The sequence below is a fragment of the Dipodomys spectabilis genome, unplaced genomic scaffold, assembly GCF_019054845.1.
Source record: "Dipodomys spectabilis isolate Male_0828 unplaced genomic scaffold, ASM1905484v1 ptg000669l, whole genome shotgun sequence".
Classification (NCBI taxonomy): Eukaryota; Metazoa; Chordata; class Mammalia; order Rodentia; family Heteromyidae; genus Dipodomys; species Dipodomys spectabilis.
The window spans coordinates 2,256,959-2,273,769 of NW_024871346.1; the positions used below are offsets into that span (position 1 = coordinate 2,256,959).

A 16,811-nucleotide genomic window follows, 5' to 3' on the forward strand; every position below is an offset into this window, starting at 1 on the left:
GGGTCTATCTCCTGCCACAAGAGCTTTGTGCATGAAGATCTAAGAATGAACCAGGAAATGAATCAATAAATTAAAATACATACGCTATTAACACGCACATGCAACACAAAGGCTCAAAGCCTAGGCGCCTCTGATCATATGAAATATTTATCGAGATGAACTCCAGGAAGTGAAACAAGAGTGTTTTTTCCCTCCATTGCCATTTTTCTTTTCTTTTTGTCTTGTTTGTTTACCTGTCTTTGGGAGGGTAAAGGGGGCACAGAAATGGAGACGCAAAAGATGGACAAATGCAGCAGTGGTATTCACTAGACACTGTGTTGAAATGAACTGTGCAACGTGTGGATGGAGGGAAAACCTGGGAGAGATCTTGGGAAGGGGTGACACTGTCCAAGAAGAAATGTACTCTTTGCCTGACTTACATAACCCCTCTGTATAACAACCCAGAATAAAGAAAAACGTACACACACACACACACACACACACACACACACACACACAGACAAAACAAACCCATCATGTTAAATTCTCCATGTCAGATAACTAAGAGTTAACAGGTTTAGAGGGGGAAAAAATCACAATTTTAGGATCATACAAGCATATGAATAAGCCTCTAAGAGGTTTGATTGATGTGCGACAGTAAGGACCTATGAACTATGGCCTGTGAGCATCTATGACCTGTGAACTATGGTGCACAGCGAAGTCCAGACACAGGAGTCTGGGGTGGAGCAGAGCCTGCCAGGAGGGACCAGGAATGCCTGGCATAGCAGCGGGGTCCATGCGTACCCCGGCAGATGGGCTTAATATCCAAAGTGCAAGGCTCTCTGTTCCACGTGTCAAGTCATTGTTCCCCACCCCTTCCACAAAGTAGAGCCAGTGGAAGATATTCGCTTTTCCAACCATGACAGTAACAGCAGATGCTGATGTGCTCAACGACTCCATGGATGTGGGCAGACGTAAGTTATAGAACATGGGGAGAACATTAAAACAATGCTCTCTGGATTTCTAGGAATTATTTTCCATACTGGAAAGCAAAAAGTAACAAGAAAAATCTAGTTAAAAAAAAAAAGTGATGAGGAAAAACGTAAGTGCCCCATCAACGCTACCCTGCATGAAAAGTGAATGGCAGAATAGTTTCTGCAGATAAGGAGGGCGGCATGTTCTGTGGAGGTTCTGGTCTTGCAAGGAACAGATAGCTCAAAGTGTGCTTTAAATTAGAAGACAAAGTACCTGATTTTTAATTTTTCCTTTTTAAAAGAAAACACATTTTTATTGTATTTTGGGGAAAATGTTCTTTACGTAACTAAAAGTAAATTTTGAACCCTAATTGAAACAAAGTAGTACTTCTGTACTGTGATTCATTCAATAGATTAGTTTAACCAATGATCACTTTAAAAATATTACCAGCAAGACTAATTTGGGCTGAACTTAGTATTCTAAGGTCAAAGGTCATTCTATTTTTACTACAACGTAAAATTACAGACCACTTCACAAATTTGTCCGTCATCTTTGTGTAGGAACCATGCAAATCTTCTCTGTGTTGTCCACTTTTAGGAGATGAGCTGCCCAAGCAAGCACTTCCATGTCATTAAATTTTAAAAAATGGTTTATATGTCTTAAGTTCCACTCATATAGCTACAGTTTCAGTCTTATCTCTGTGTGTAGTAGATTCAAACCCATAGAACTTTTTTTTTCAAGAAGAATCTATGTGCAAATTTTGACTGTAGTTTCAAACTTGGATCTTGTGTTAAGTATATTGTGTTGTAATATAAAACTGCACTAAAACTTAGAGCTGAAGAACAGAATTAATACACCTCAGTTTTAGAGCAATTGGGACAGGAAGGCAGCGTGACATGACATCTCACACTGCTGGGAGCTGGGCAGGGCGTCTCCCTCAGTTAATCATGGTTTTGTTCAAACTCAGCATTCTGTGTTCCCAGTCATAGCTTTGTTCTCATTCCACACACTGCCACTGACATAGCGTCTCATTTCATATAAGCTTACTTTAAAGGAAAATACATGATCTATTATTTATTATTCTTTATTGGTTGATTAAAATAGTCTGCTGAGGAGTTCTCCCAAGATTTATAATGCAAAAACGAGTACAAAAGAAACTCCCTAGAAAAGCACATATTAAAAACACGCACAAACATGAGTGCATTACTCTGTTGGTGTAGCCTTTGATTAACTAGACCACACTTGAAGGTAAAGCTACTAACCCCTTGCTAACCTATAACTGGAGACTTTGCTTAATTGAAGAAGTCTAGATCCCTCCCATATCAGTTAATCTCTGGCATTAGGGATGACCAGTTTTTGAAAACTCCAGAAGTAATTTTCTCAACAATGGTTGAAATTCATGGTGAAGAGTAAATGACTGTATCTAAGGATTCTGTGATGGGTCCAGAAGGAAGACATTCACTACAGGTTGGGAGAATCTGTCTAGCTAGGTCCTTGCACACCATGTCCATGTGCATTCTTTTTGAGACAGTGACATAAGGAAACATGGGAGGAGGAGGAGAAGGAGGAAGAGAAGGAGGGGGAGAAGGAGGAGGAGGGGGATTATCAGGGAAACAAAGACATTCACCATTGAAAAATCTACCATTCTATTAGAGGATGCCAAGTACACTGGAACTTGCTTTCCAACCTCTTAGAGAGACGATGCATTATCAGTACAAGGTGCTGGGACAAGTGGGTGGCCATCTGGGTAAAAGCAAAATTGGATCCATACCATACAGCCAACAACAAAACAAATTCCAGATGGATCAGAGAAGTGAGCATTAAAAAAATAATACTCACAAGGTAACTGAAAGACAGCATGGACTGGCTTTTTATAATCTTGAAAGTACAAGCCTTTTATGGTATTATAATAAAAACTGAAAGCTGCAAAGTTATCTGCGAAATAACAATGACACCAACTTTTTAAAACAGTTCTGCCTGCCTGGTAAAGGCCGCACAAACAACAAATTACCGTAAGAGCAAACAGAGGACAAATAAAAGCCCAGAGTGAGGATGAATACTCAGAGAAAACAGCCCATCATCTTCACGCAGAGTGAACCCATGTGAATGAACAGAAACTGAAATATTACCCCACAAACACAAAGCAAACACAGGCACAAATCACAGAAGAATCTCAGAATACAGTCATCCTTTATAAGAAGAACGTTGTTTTACATCTCATCATCTTAGCAAAAATAGAAAAGAAATATAGTGTTACCTACTCAGACTAGAGGACAATGCTATCTTGTCATGGCTTCTTATGCCTATTGCTGAGAAGATTATAAAATTGTGACAACTATTGAGAATAATCTGCCAATAATGTATGAAAATTGCAGATGCGAACATCCTATTCCTAACATACAGATATATGCTCTTGGCTCATAAATCGGGAAGAATGAAGCTAATCTGGGTTAAAAATCTGAAATCTGATGCTATTTAGAAGGTTATATTATTCTTGTATGAAGAGGAGAAAGTACTAAAGCAAGGGCTAATAGATCTTATAAGTGGCACAACTGGTGATAGACATATGCATTTATATATAACTATTTTGAATATATACAAATTATTCAACATAAGTATCAGTATTAGCTGTTGTACCACTTCACATACAAAACTGAGTTATATAATACATACAAAAATAAAGACTTTTAATTAGCAGGCATTCGCAGGAAATAGCATAGTCCTACACGGAAGGATAAAGTAGGAAAAAAATGCCTAAAATCAAGCAATTTGAAGATCTCTACTTAGGGGAATTTATACTTTTGGAGCTGTAAAAGAGTCAGAATTTAAAAAAAAAAAAACATTTAAACTGAAAAGGATTGGAAATCATACACGGTATTTGGAAATAATACAGGAGAGAGGGGGGAATTGAGAAAGAATGGGAAGGAGTGGAGAGAGGAGAGGAAAAGAGGAGAGGAGATAAAAAGAGTTGGAGAGGAGAGGGGAGGGGAGGGGCAGCAGAGGGGAAGGGAAGGAGAGGGGTGAGGAGGGCGGGAAGGAGATTGATTGTCATGTCTCGGACATCTCAGTGCTCCATCCCTTCTGCGCACCGTGATGAGAGCAGCCATGAATGCCCGTGGCTCTTTCCCGTGCCCTGGACAGCACCTTCACAGACTTGGGGGCACAGGGCATTCTTGAGGTTTTAAATTTTCACACCACTTAGAAATTCCATGAGAAGTCACAGTTCATCTATCCTGAGTATCTGGGCGCTGGTGGCTCACGCCTGGTGGCTGAGATCTAAGGGTCGCTGTTCCAGGCAGGAAAGTCCATGAGACTCTTATTTCCAGTTAACCACCAGAAAACCAGAAGTGGCACCATGGCTCGAGTGGTAGAGTGCTAGCCTTGAGCTGCAGAGCTGAGGGACAGCGCCCAGTTTCAAGAGTTCAAGCCCCATGAGAGCCCCCACCTCCCAATCTATCCTGGGTAGTGGGAAGGAAGCCAAGGAACAAGCATGTGAGTCACACCTCCAGACTGAACTTCACCGGGCATGGAACTGGAGCCTGGGGGACATCTTAGTAGCCCCTCTCAGCTGGTTCGTCTGTACAGCCAGGCTTCACAATCCTGCCATGCACAAGACTCATGAATGCCCACTAGTATATCTTAAGCAAGTGTTAGTTTTAATTTTTTAAAAAAAAACATGATTTTATTTCAAAGAAGTAGGAATTCAGAATCAACCCATTAGTTGAGGGTTTTTTTTTTCCAGTACTTATTTTAGCCTTCCTCCAGCCCACAGGAGTGAATGAGAAGTCAACTCTTCCTACTAAGCTAGCACTCCTCACCAGCAAACACAGTACCCAATCTAGGACACACTCGTTCTCCACCCTGCTTGCGACGAGTGTTTCATACGTTAGAGTTTTGTCAGGTTTTGGAGTTGTTGTTTTTGTTTTTTTTTTTGGGTCCGGTCGTGGGGCCTGAACTCTGAGCGTGGGTGCTGTCCCTCAGCTCTTCAGCTCAAGGCTAGCACTCTACCACCTGAGCCACAGCGCCACTTCCGGCTTTTTTCTTTTTGCTTATGTGGTGCTGAGGAATCGAACCCAGGGCCTCATGCATGCAGGGCAAGCGCTCTGCCACTGAGCCACCTTCCCAGCCCCAGGTTTTGGAGTTGTTGCAGAGACCTTTAATCCCTTATGTGAAAATTCACAGTGGTGCTGCTGTTCTGATTCCATCTCCATCCAGACAACACTGCCCTCTGACATTCCGTGTTTCTGTCTCAGCCTCGTGAATGCTGGGCACCTGCTCAGTCTAAGAACATGGTCATTCTTCATGTGCATCAGGCAATGCTATGTAGGGGTAATATGGAAAAATGCCAAGATGACTGTGTTGCTTGTTTGTTGTTTTACCAACTCATTCCTACATGACACAGACAATTAGCTGTTGCAAGGTGTGTCATTGGTATGTCTAGATGGAGCTCAGCATAAAAGGCCCTTGTGATTTATATATTAAACATGAATAGCATTTTGGATGATAGAAGAATATTGCTTTGATATTGGAAAGTTCTACCCTATAGATTTTTCTTTTAAAATGTCTAAAAATGCTTCTCTTTAGAAGAAGATGGCTTGGGAATGTGTAAAATATAGTCATTATAGAACACACAAAGGAGAAAATTTAATTCAGAAAAAAATAACTTCTAGGAATTTACTTCTACCTCTTTCCTCTCTTCTCCTAGGGATCCTTAGCCTCTCTCTGACTTAGATGATTCTTTCATAAAGCGTATCCTCTCATAGTGAACTTCACTATGCATTTATTTATTTATTTCTGGTTGTGGGGCCTGAATTCTGGGCCTGGGCGCTGTCCCTCAGCTCTTCAGCTCAAGGCAAGTGTTCTACCACTTGAGCCACAGCGCCACTTCTGGCTTTTTCTGCTTATGTGGTGCTGAGGAATCGAATCCAGGGCCTCATGCATGCAAGGCAAGCGCTCTACCACTGAGTCACCTTCCCAGCCCCTCACTATGCTTTTAGAAAGTCTACCAGGATTAACAAAATGCTATTCCAGGCTCAGTATCTCACCTAGACTCCTATGAACTCCTCATAAAAATTATTTATCCTGTGTGTCATGTTGTACTGAATTATAATGAGTTAAGTCAGGCCTGTGTAAACGCTAAAATCACAATTAAGAATGGCAATAGTTCAGTCCGATTGTGTTGCTGTAAGTTAGGGGATGCTTTCCTCGTCTTCTCTGTGATCACCAAGAGCTCTTAAAATGAAGCCCTACTCAGTCATCTGCACTCACGTCAACCATGGGATTCACCATCACTGTTCATTATCTCGCTTAAAGGTCTCAGCAGAAGGAGAGAACCGTCAGCGCCCCCCCACCTCCCCACGGGCTCTGCAGTACCGCAAGCCTACCTTCCACCAGGGAAGTGAGCAGGGTGACGTTGGCAGCTTTCCGTCTTCCAGCCGGCAGGTTCAAGCCCAGGCGATCCAGCTTCTCCCTCAGGCAGCGGCCTCCGTTCTTAGATTTTGCTCTGTCCAGAAACAAATTCAAAAGAAAGGACGATGTGAAGTTCCCGTGGTAAGGTAAGTCACGAGAACCCTTGGCCACGCGGGCAGGCCAGGCCGGACGAGGGAGCGGGGTGTGGGGGGAGACACAGAGTGGCAGGCCACAGCTTCCTCTCACCTTCGCAAAATGCCTCCCAGGAGCGAAGCGTTGAGGCACTCTGGGGGCGAGAGGCGTCTCTTCACCTCCGCGATGGTCACCTTGTATTTGGACGTCGAACTGAGCAGGGACAAACGGCCAGGAACCGAGCAAAACAAGTCCGTGGGATTGACCACACAAGTGCCACCTTGGAAGGAACGAAGAAGCACACATTAGTGGGAGTGAGAGGCAGGGAGGATCACAAGGCCACAGGAGACGGGGACTACAAGGTAACTGTTGCACAACACATTGTCCTCACAGTCTCTGATCGCTGCTCTGAAGACGCCTTCTGAACACCCATCAAGAGTCTGTCTACCCCGGATCACACAGAAGAAAATGGCTGTGAGTGCACAGCTGAAATGTGAGGGGAAAGAAATCACCATCTTATGGAACATAGGCTAGCTCGCTAGAGTTAGATTTGGCACTATGACATCAAGAAATACTTCAGTTGATTAAAACACCAACTCCAAAAGATAACCCTCTCCCCAAAGTAAGTAATATTTATTCGCAGATCCTTCAAGGAAAGACAGCTTCACGTTTCTTCAAGAAAACATAGATCAGCTGGGTGCTGATTGGTGGCTCATGTCTGTCATCCTAGCTACTCAAGAGGCTGAGATCTGAAGATCATGGTTCAAAGCCAGCCCGGGTGGAAAAGTCCATAGGACTCATCTCCAATGACCAGAAAAAGGCCAAAAAGTGGAGCTGTAATCTAAGTGGTAGAACACCAGCCTTGAGTAAAAAATCCAGATCAAAGTGCAAAGTCCTGAATGAGTTCAAGCCCCAGTACCAGCACAAAGAAAAAAAAAGGAAAGAAAGAAAAAAAGGAATAAGGAAGGAAGGAAGGAAGGAAGGAAGGAAAAAGGAAACAGATCACTCCTCAGTCTGTCTGAAGTAGATTTGAGAGTTCATTGATGATCACCAAATACACATGTCCTGCTGCTCACTTGCAAAAACACTGAACCAATAAAAAATATATGATCTTGGCTATATGATTTGTGGGTATAAGATGCCTTCTTCACACCTGGAGTCATTTGAGGGCAGAATTTTAAAAGCTTACTGGCAAATTCAAGCTCAAAGCTGCCTTTTCTGAGACAGCAGCTTCTTTCTTGAGTTATGGGCAGGCTAAAGGGGGAAAAAGTGGGTGGAGAGAAAAGAAAATGGGCAAGCATACGTGGTTCGCATGCCTTTGCCAGAAACATACCATTGGCCATTGGCATTCTGAGCAAGGAGGCGGTGGGAAGCAGGGCATCCCCCATCCAATCTCAGACTTTAGGAGTCAGAATCTACATGGTTACAAGATCGGAAGGTGGGATACACACCATTCAAGTTCAAGAAACACTGGACTAGACTCAGCCCTTGCCGCCACGCCTAACTAAGAGTCAACCTTTTTGCATTTTCTTTTAACTAAGCAGCACAGAGGAACTGTTACATCATTGGCTCTAGCAGTCAGATTCAACTACGTTCTAGGCACCTCAAAAGGAAAAAGACCCTGGCTTGGGGGGCGGGGAGAGAACAAGCTAATCTCACCCTACTTTTCTAATGCTGCCATCATTGTGCTGTTGGAGGTCCCCTTAGCTGTTCTGCAGTCCCTCGGGTTTCCCCCCAGGGCCAAGAACGGTGGCTGTCTCCCTTAGAGTGCTAGGTTGTCAGAAACCCTGCCCACCTTGCCAAAACTAGACAGAGGCTATTCAGCCGGAATGTCAAGACAGACTCCCAGGGCTGGAAGTCAATTCTTGTACACTTAGATAAAATCCCTGTGCCCGATTCCTAGAAATCTGCCCTAAGTTTGAAGTTGAAAAAGTTATATCTCAGTTTTTTGTGTTTGTTTTTGTGTTGGTCAGTCATGGGTCTTGAACTCAGGGCCTAAGCACTGTCCTTGAGCTCTTTTTGCTCAAGGCTAGGGCTCTACCACTTTGAACGGCAGCACCACTTCCAGTTTTCTAGCAGTCTCACAGACTTCTGCCCAGGCTGGCTTTGAACCGCAATGTTCAGATCTCGGTGTCGTGAGTAGCTAGGATTACAGGTGTGAGCCACTGGCACCCAGCTTATATCTCAGTTTTTTAAACTAAAGCTCAACACCACTACAAACAACATTTGCTCCAAGCATAAACTCACTGGCACGCCTCCTCTTCGCATTCCTAGAGAAGTTTAAACCACAATGATGGTGAAGATAATGATGGCCATACAATTACTATTCCTTTTTTTTTTTGAGATTCCCAGACCAGTGGCTACCATTCACCTTCACTAATATTTTCATTTTTCTCTGATGGGTATAAAGTGCATGAAAAAGAAAAAGAAAAACTACAGCCACTTTTCAAAATTTCAGACAAACTGGAAAGCAAGTTAGGGATCAGGGGATCTAAGCTTTAATGTAATACTCCAAGAATCTTGACCAAGATTGCATTAGGATTTAGGTCAGACTGAAGAAAAAAATATCAAACAACAAGAACGGAAATCACTGGCCAAATCCAACATGTACACAGCCCTCTAACAGGAGCCCCTTCCCATACTTACTATGAATCCTAAACAATTTTATGTCTGCATACTTCCATCTCTCTTGTACCCTAGCCAGCCCATAACAGAGAAAAAGGAATCTCACTGAACTGGGACGAGTTGATTATGTTTGAGCTTAGGTATGGATGGTTTTTCCTGCCTGCTCTCGACACAAAGGGCACAGTTTTAGGTCTGTCCTAATCGCCAGTGGGTTAAAACATTTAATTAAGGGGTAGGGACCAGGGGGCAGGAACTGGAAGAGAGAGAGGGGAAGAGTGACATTGTCTAGAAAGAAACGTACTCATTACCTGACTTAGAAAACTGTAAACCCGGGCTGGGAAGGTGACTCAGTCGTAGAGCGCTTGCTTTGCATGCATGAGGCCCTGGGTTCGATTCCTCAGCACCACATGAGCAAAAAGAAAAAAGCCGGAAGTGGTGCTGTGGCTCTAGGGGTAGAGCACTAGCCTTGAGCTGAAGAGCTGAGGGACAGTGCCCAGACCCAGAGTTCAGGCCCCACAACCGGACCCCCCCCCCAAGAAAAAAAACTGTAAACCCTCTGCACATCCCCTTTATCACAACCATACAAAATAAAAATAAAACTAATTAATTAAGAAATGTGGATAGTCATCTTTAAAAAAAAAAGAAGTTAAATCAAATTCTCCTCCATTTGCTTCTGTTGAAGTAAAGTCCATGCCGGAAGCTTCATTCCTGAGAGGGGCAGAATCTACTACCTTACCATCTGTTAACTCCCCGGACTGAGTCTCTCCTCTTATACCCAGGTTGGGACTTCAGCGCGCGCGCACGGGCATGTGGTAGGTAAGTTACACAGGCTGCATATTAAGAGTATGTGTTATGCACACACAAATTGCCTGAAGGATTTATTTTGTATTCAGTATTAGCCATCCACTCTGGAGTCTTTTATTTTTTTATGTCGCAGCATCTTTAAAGGGAATTTCTTTTGCTTTGATACTTGGCATTGCTGCAGCCTTGGGGAGCTTTTTCGTTCTGGCTAAAGATTTGGCAACTTGTAGAGTTTACAGCAACTTGGGGAATCTGATATCTTTCTTCTTGGGGGTTTCAAATTTTAGGAAAGGTAGGGGAAAAAATAATAGAGTTTTGTATTTTGTCATGGAGATAGTAAGGGGCAGGAGTTGTCTAAAGAGAACTGGTTGATAGATGGATATAATGAGCTGTCTAGGATGGATGGCCATGTATGCATGGACCTCACCCAGCAATGCAAAGCAGGAATGCCCAATCTTCAGGGTGCCTGTGGGGTGGTGCGCATTTATGCGCCTTGGCCCTCACTACAGGTGTGTGATGCACAGCGGTGTCGGCTGCTCAGGGACATCTTTGGTGCTAGAATCATGGTGTTCACACAGAATCTTGTCTTAAAGTCAGCTCTTTTGTTTTTCCATTCATAGTGCACAGAAGCAATTTTCCAAAGTCAGTTTTCCCCCATCCCTGTTTTCTAGTAATGAGCCTTGACCTCAGGGCTTGGATGCTGTCCCTTAACACATTTTTGCTCAAGGTTGGTGCTCTGCCACTTTAGCCACAGCTTCACTTGGAGCTTTTTTTATTTGGTCAGGTGGGGCCTGAACTCTGGGCCTGGGCCCTGTCCCTCAGCTCTTCAGCTCAAGGCTAGCACTCTACCACTTGAGCCACAGCATCACTTTCAGCTTTTTCTGCTTATGTGGTGCTCAGGAATCGAACCTAGGGTCTCCTGCATGTAAGGCAAGCACTCTACCACTGAGCCACCTTCCCAGCCCCACTAGGAGCTTTTTGGAAGTCAATTGGAACTAAGAGTCTCATGGACTTTCCTGCCTGGGCTGACTTTGAACTCTGATTCTCGTCACTCAGCCTCCTCTGTAGCTATGGCCTGAGCCACTGGCACCCAGCTCTGTCAAGATATATATTTTTTAACATCTGAAAATGTGAGACACCACTTTTCCATTTCCTGTCACATGCAAACTCTATCCAGTAGCCACAGCAACACTGGAAATATTGACTCTAAGCCAATTGTCTAAGATATGGTTTTTAGACTAAAAAAAAAAAAAAAAAATGAAGGAGCTTGCCAAAGCCAAGTAAGAAGCTAGCTAAACACGCAGGGCTGAAGAAACCAGGCGCAGAATACACAATGAACACACACACACACACACACACACACACACATACACACACACACACACACACACAGATCCTCTAGCCCTTGGACCTTGTTTGCACAACATGAAGTAGATGGAGGCTGCATCCCTCTTACAGCAAGTCCAGGCCTCTGCCCCTGTGTCTGTGGGCAGTGGGGGTGGGGAGAGGTGGAGGGAAGTACTGGGCTATAAGGAAGAGCTTGGTAGAGCAGCACACCACACTTCCTTGGGTTGGGTTGTAGTTCTTTAGGCCTCTGTTGGTCTCCCCCGATGGAGGGGCGCTGTGCAGGGAAACTGGATGCTTCCACATGCCCAACACGAGTCTCCGCGCACGGCCACGTTTGGAGCGGCTACCAGGTCACAGGGCGCGCACGCTGTCACGCGGTGGAGCTGGTCCGTGGTCCCTGACTTTGTGCTACAACGGTGCAGGCACCTGGGAGCCAGACTCCCTCCCCTCATTCCAGAGGACAGCAAGCCTTGGGCCTCAAGGACAGCCAATGGCTTCCCTGGGGCTTGAAGGCTGCTGTGAGCCACAGGCTGGCCCGGGCAGCTTCTCACACCCCCCTTCCCCACACCTACAGTGTGTAAACGGGGAGGGGACCCCCAAGCCCCCTGCAGACGCGGAGTACTTCCAGGCCCCGGCGTTGAAGTCACAGAAACACACCCCACCTCCATCCCTTTCACTTGTCTCCCCTGTTGCTGTTGACACAATTAGACCAAATCTTAGGAGCAAAATAAGTGTTCTGTTCCCCTCACAGCCAAACAGATGTTTACAATGCAAATGAAAGAAATACCAACGGCAGGGATTTTCTCTTTCCTTCTTCATCTCCAGTGATCGCTCTTTTTTTTTCTCCTTTTCCTGACACATTAAAAATGTGTAAGCGATTAGAAGGGTTTTCCGGCCTCTGTTTGTTCTGAGGCTGTTCTTTGGTGAGGAATGCTGGGCGGGGTTTCCGGGAATGCTTACCCTGGGATCTTTCTCCCTCCTGAACTCCCTCCACCTCCTCCCGCGATCCCCACCCCTCCACCCCCTCACGGCAGCAAATATTAATTGCAATCAAACAGCAAAGGAGGAGGGGACTTGATTGCCACCAAGTGAGCCTTTGACGAGGTATCCGCTGTGCCTGGTGTGTGTTGCAGTTGTAGGAAGGAGACAGGACTACTAAAGGTGTTACTGGGAAGGGAGAGTTCCCGCCCCTGCCCAAGCTGATCCTTAGCAGAACAAAAGGCAGAGCCTCAGCCCCTTGCAGGGCCCTAGGGCTGGACGGGTCAGGGCGTGTGGGGAGGGGTGGTGAAGCAGACTGAGCTCAGGGCTCCGGCAATTTTCAAAGTAAGGACCTGGGGGAGGAGGGGCGGAGGCCATGAGAAAGCACACCCACCCACCCACCCACCCACCCACCTTCCAACCAGCGTTCAACAAAGGATGCCTCCAGATCCTATGGGCCCAGTTCAGACTTCCTGTGAGGAAAGAGCCTGGATCTCAACCCTGCGGTCTCAGGCCAATCCGTTGGCTCTGTGTTCACCCAAGAAGGAAAGAGCTCAAGAGATGACTTAGGTGCTGACAAAGGAGAGGGAACAAGAAGGCCCTGTCCAGCCCGCGTCACCCCTTCCAGAAGCTGTTGAAGAAAGCCAGGTCTGCTCCTGCACAGCACGTGGCCGCCCAAGGCGTTTGCAGGACCCCCGAGGGGCGAGGGCAGGCTGGGTCTCCTGCCCAGGCCGATGACACCCTTGGAGAGAGTAGCAAGAAGGAAGAGGGGTCAGCTCCACCAAACGCCCCAGAGGCAGACTGTGGGAGGGTCAGGGGAGGGGATGGAGCCCAGGCTGCGCCCGAGAAGCACTGGAAAAAATTAAATCCGATCGGACAGTGTTTGTAAACGCCTCCACCTTCAAGCGCCAGTCACCTTTAAGCGATCTGACAAACTCTAGCCCACTGAAAAACGCACAGGGTTCAACTCATATTAATCCCCCCCCCCAAATGTTTTGATTCAAAGTAGTTTGTATTTGGTGTAGCCACGGGCGATCCGAAAGTGTCCTGCGCGCCGGAGGCCAGGTCGCTCTCGGCCCCGCGTGGCCCAGGGGCTACGGCAGTATTTAAGCTTCTGAAATTAGCCCCGGGCTGCTGGGCTGGCCGATCACAAAGGGAAACAAGGGCCCTTCCCCATTCTTCTTCTTTTTAATCCAGCCCCCCAACTCTTCTTCTTTGCTTTTCTTTCTTTCTTTTTCTTTTTTTTTAGAGTGCCATTCCCAATTTCACAAAAGAAGACAGGGCCAAAATGTCACTTTCCACCAGCTCTGTGAAATGACTGGGTCTCTACTCCAGCTCCATCTGAAGGCCACAGCCTCCTACCCACTTGAACCCCTACCCTGACACCACCACCCGAGCCCCTGCCTTATTAAGCTCATCATCGTGGTCCTTGTCAATATTGCTCTTAGTATTAAATATGGAGAGCGGGGAAATGAAAGGGACTGGCGTCTCTCAGAGGGGAGGGGGCCGCCGGGGCGGCCCAGAAGGTTGGGGGGGGGGGGGGAGAATGGGTTTTCTTTCTTTTTCTTTTTAATGATTAAAAACATAGACGACTCCTGTAAATAGAAGCCTCATTTCTTCAAGAGATGCCTTTTGAAACCCCGTATCTGAATACTCAAGGAAGGCAAAGCTCCTCTCTGTACGAACAACATTAATATGATCTCTGCAGAATTTGCTACTCAGAAATATTAACATATCAAAGCCGACGCCCGAGGCTAAAGAAGCTATCGATAGGCAAGCACAGGGTAGAGTAAAGATTATTGGTTCTGATGGTTGGAGTGGCGGGGGCTGGGGCAAAACCACGCACACCATTAACTGAGAGGAGCGAGCGAGCAAGCGAGCCAGCACGGGAGCAGCTCCACCTCACCACGGAGGCAACAAATATTTTATCTAGGTGGTAATTACTTCGCCGGTGCCTTCTCTCACTGAGCATCTTTGGACTATGGGGCCTCCTTTCCAGACAAAACAAACAAACAAACCCTACGTAGTTGACATAAAGTGACTCTGAAAACTGGCAGGTGGATTTTAAGGCATCCAAGCGGCCAAATTTAAAGAATATCTGTTCAAGTCTCACCCTTCCACCCACCGCAAACCAAGACAACACGCCCCACACCCAGCTCCAGTCAGAACCACATGCCTCTGTGCTTTTCCTCAAGAAAAAAATAGATTGGAGGGAGGGTCTTGAGGGAAGCAAAAACTATTTTTCTTGCCATCCTAAATTCTGGATTTGATTAGCAATGTACAAGTATCCAAGAATTGTTTGGGCAAAAATAGCAAAATTATTCATAGAAAAGCAATGCTTTGCAAGAAATCCCGTTCTGTGTGGAGAAAACCCTGGTCAGACCCCTGCTCCACTTCGGATGACAGAGGCTTCTGTGAGCAAGCCTAGCATAGACCGGCGCGGGACTTAGGCTCCTGAATTTTTATGAGCAGAGGTGATCCAAGCTATTATTAGTCCCATGCACAATCCGGACACAAGAGAGAAGTCGCTTTCGAAGTGTGTCGACAAAAATGGAGAAGCCAGGGCACAATGTGTTCCCCATTAGAGCAGCATTTCCTAGGCAGCCAGCGCCCATGAGCCTCAACACAAGATAACTGCAGACACAAGGAGACAGATCCTTCACTCCGGAACTCGACTTGGCCTTTCTCTCCAAGACAGCCGGAAATGCCATCCTTAGCAGCAGAGCCTGGAATGACTTCTTCCCAGCTAACCGAAGAATAGAAACACAAACCTGCTGCACCTTCAGAACTGCCGCGCTCCCTCGTATAACCAATGCTTGGCTTGAAATAGCAAGACAGGACGTGAAGACAAGACTTTTCATAGACAGGAGGAACAGGGGCCAAGTTTAACAAGAACAATAAAGGGCGTCATCTAAGGGACCCTGATTTCTTTGTCATTGCTTTGCCCCTTGGAAGGATGGAAAGAGATGTGAGGGTGTTCGCATGTCTCTCCCTGTACATTTAACTAATTTCACAACTGAGTCCTCGGGTTCCCACCCTAGGCTTCGAATTCCCACCCCCTGGCATCTACCATAGACAGGGCTCAAGCATTGGAGAGGACGAGGCTCTAGCAAATACCAAATACAAAACCAAACTGCAGGAGCGCAGGCGAGCGCGGGAGCCGGCTTCGGACGGAATGAGAGGAGCTGTCCTTCAGCACCACCCGGGCGCCCCGGGCGCGCGAGCCAAGGCTCCCACCTCTGCTTTTACCCGCCCCGGAGTACTTCCTTACCTGCCCAACAGTGCGCGTATTTAATTTTAACATTCAAACATCTTGGGCCTATTTCCTAACACTTTACATGTGGCTGCAAACTCGCTCCTGGCCTAGCTGGCAAATGTAGAATTGTTCATATTAAAAAAAAATCTGCAAGGAGCAATATCAGTGAAGATATGTATATATATATATTAATATAATATATATATATATGAAGTCATTTTTAAACCCCTGAAAGGTACAACTATAGAGTTGAACAACTCTTTAAAATTTAAAGTAAATTCCAGGAACAACACAACAGCCTATTTCCAAGAGGAAAGCACCCTTTGTTCTATTTCTTGTTGAATTGAAAAGCTCCTATTGGGTATCTGGTTGTGACATTTTCAGTTTAAACAGAAAAGAATCCACTGCTATCTTCCAGCTTGTTTCTCTCTCTCTGAGAGAGAGAGAGAGAGAGAGAGAGAGAGAGAGGCAAACCATCCAAGTAGCTTTGACACAAATGGAGAGGAGAGAAGGGGTATTTACTTGGTACCATCAGAAAGGACGCAGCCTTCGTGGTTTGGTTCCTAAAGACAGCAGAGGGGCAGGGGCAGGAATTAGTCTTGGTGAACAGGCCATGGCTTATTAATTCGTATGAAGTTGGGGTAACAGCTGGTCCCTCTCTCCTTGTCTGCTCCTCGGGTTACCCAGCCTGCTAGGAAAATAAACTTCAGAGGCTCTGAGTACAGTTAAGCAGGGGGAGCTAGCGAAATCTGTATTGCCTGGAGGCCCTGTGAAAGTCATAGTTCAAAACCTTTTGTCATAAAGGAACATCTCAGATGCAACCCCCTTCAGAGAACTGAACTGAGAACAGCTCCGTCCTCTCCCGCCTCCCCTCCCCCCTGCAACCTTCCAGTTCTGTGGGTAGCTATGGGTTCAGATGTTCCCCAACAGATGGGAAGAAGAAAGCTTTCTCCAGTACACTTAACACTACCTCCCCCTCCCTCCCCGAAGGAAAGACATGTACAGGACACTTGGAAAAATAAGGCCGCAATGATATTCCTGTTTCATTAGCCTCCCCTCCAGCCTCAGCAGATCTAGCCTTTCACACAGAATCTCCCAAAGCCTTGAGCGAACACCAGCACCTCAAACACTCAGGCGTTGGCTGGCACATTAGGGGCCTAGAAGAGACCCCAAATTCTGCTCCAAGATGCGGTATTGGTGATTGGAGGAAGGGTGTGAAGGTTTTTCCATTCCATCTTTTTTTCAGTTTTGTTTTGTTTAATTTCCTCCCTTCTAACTTTGCTTGTGCCACGGCCCTGGAGGAGGGGGC

The 16,811-nt window shown here is 46.0% G+C and overlaps 1 protein-coding gene and 1 non-coding gene across 3 annotated transcripts in view; both read right to left on the reverse strand.

The window, feature by feature from the left end:
• The window catches only part of Tfap2d (transcription factor AP-2 delta), a 42,799-nt gene that overhangs the window by 20,505 nt on the left and 5,483 nt on the right, over positions 1-16,811 (reverse strand). For both annotated transcript variants that reach the window (XM_042672092.1, XM_042672090.1), the window contains 2 exons: positions 6,610-6,775; positions 6,339-6,457 (listed from right to left, as the gene is read on the reverse strand). In XM_042672092.1, coding sequence (XP_042528026.1) covers positions 6,339-6,457; positions 6,610-6,775 — 285 coding nt within the window. The remainder of the gene's footprint in view (positions 1-6,338; positions 6,458-6,609; positions 6,776-16,811) is intronic.
• On the reverse strand, positions 1,470-1,575 carry LOC122101652. The gene has a single exon (XR_006146401.1). It is a non-coding gene; the product is annotated as a U6 spliceosomal RNA (small nuclear RNA).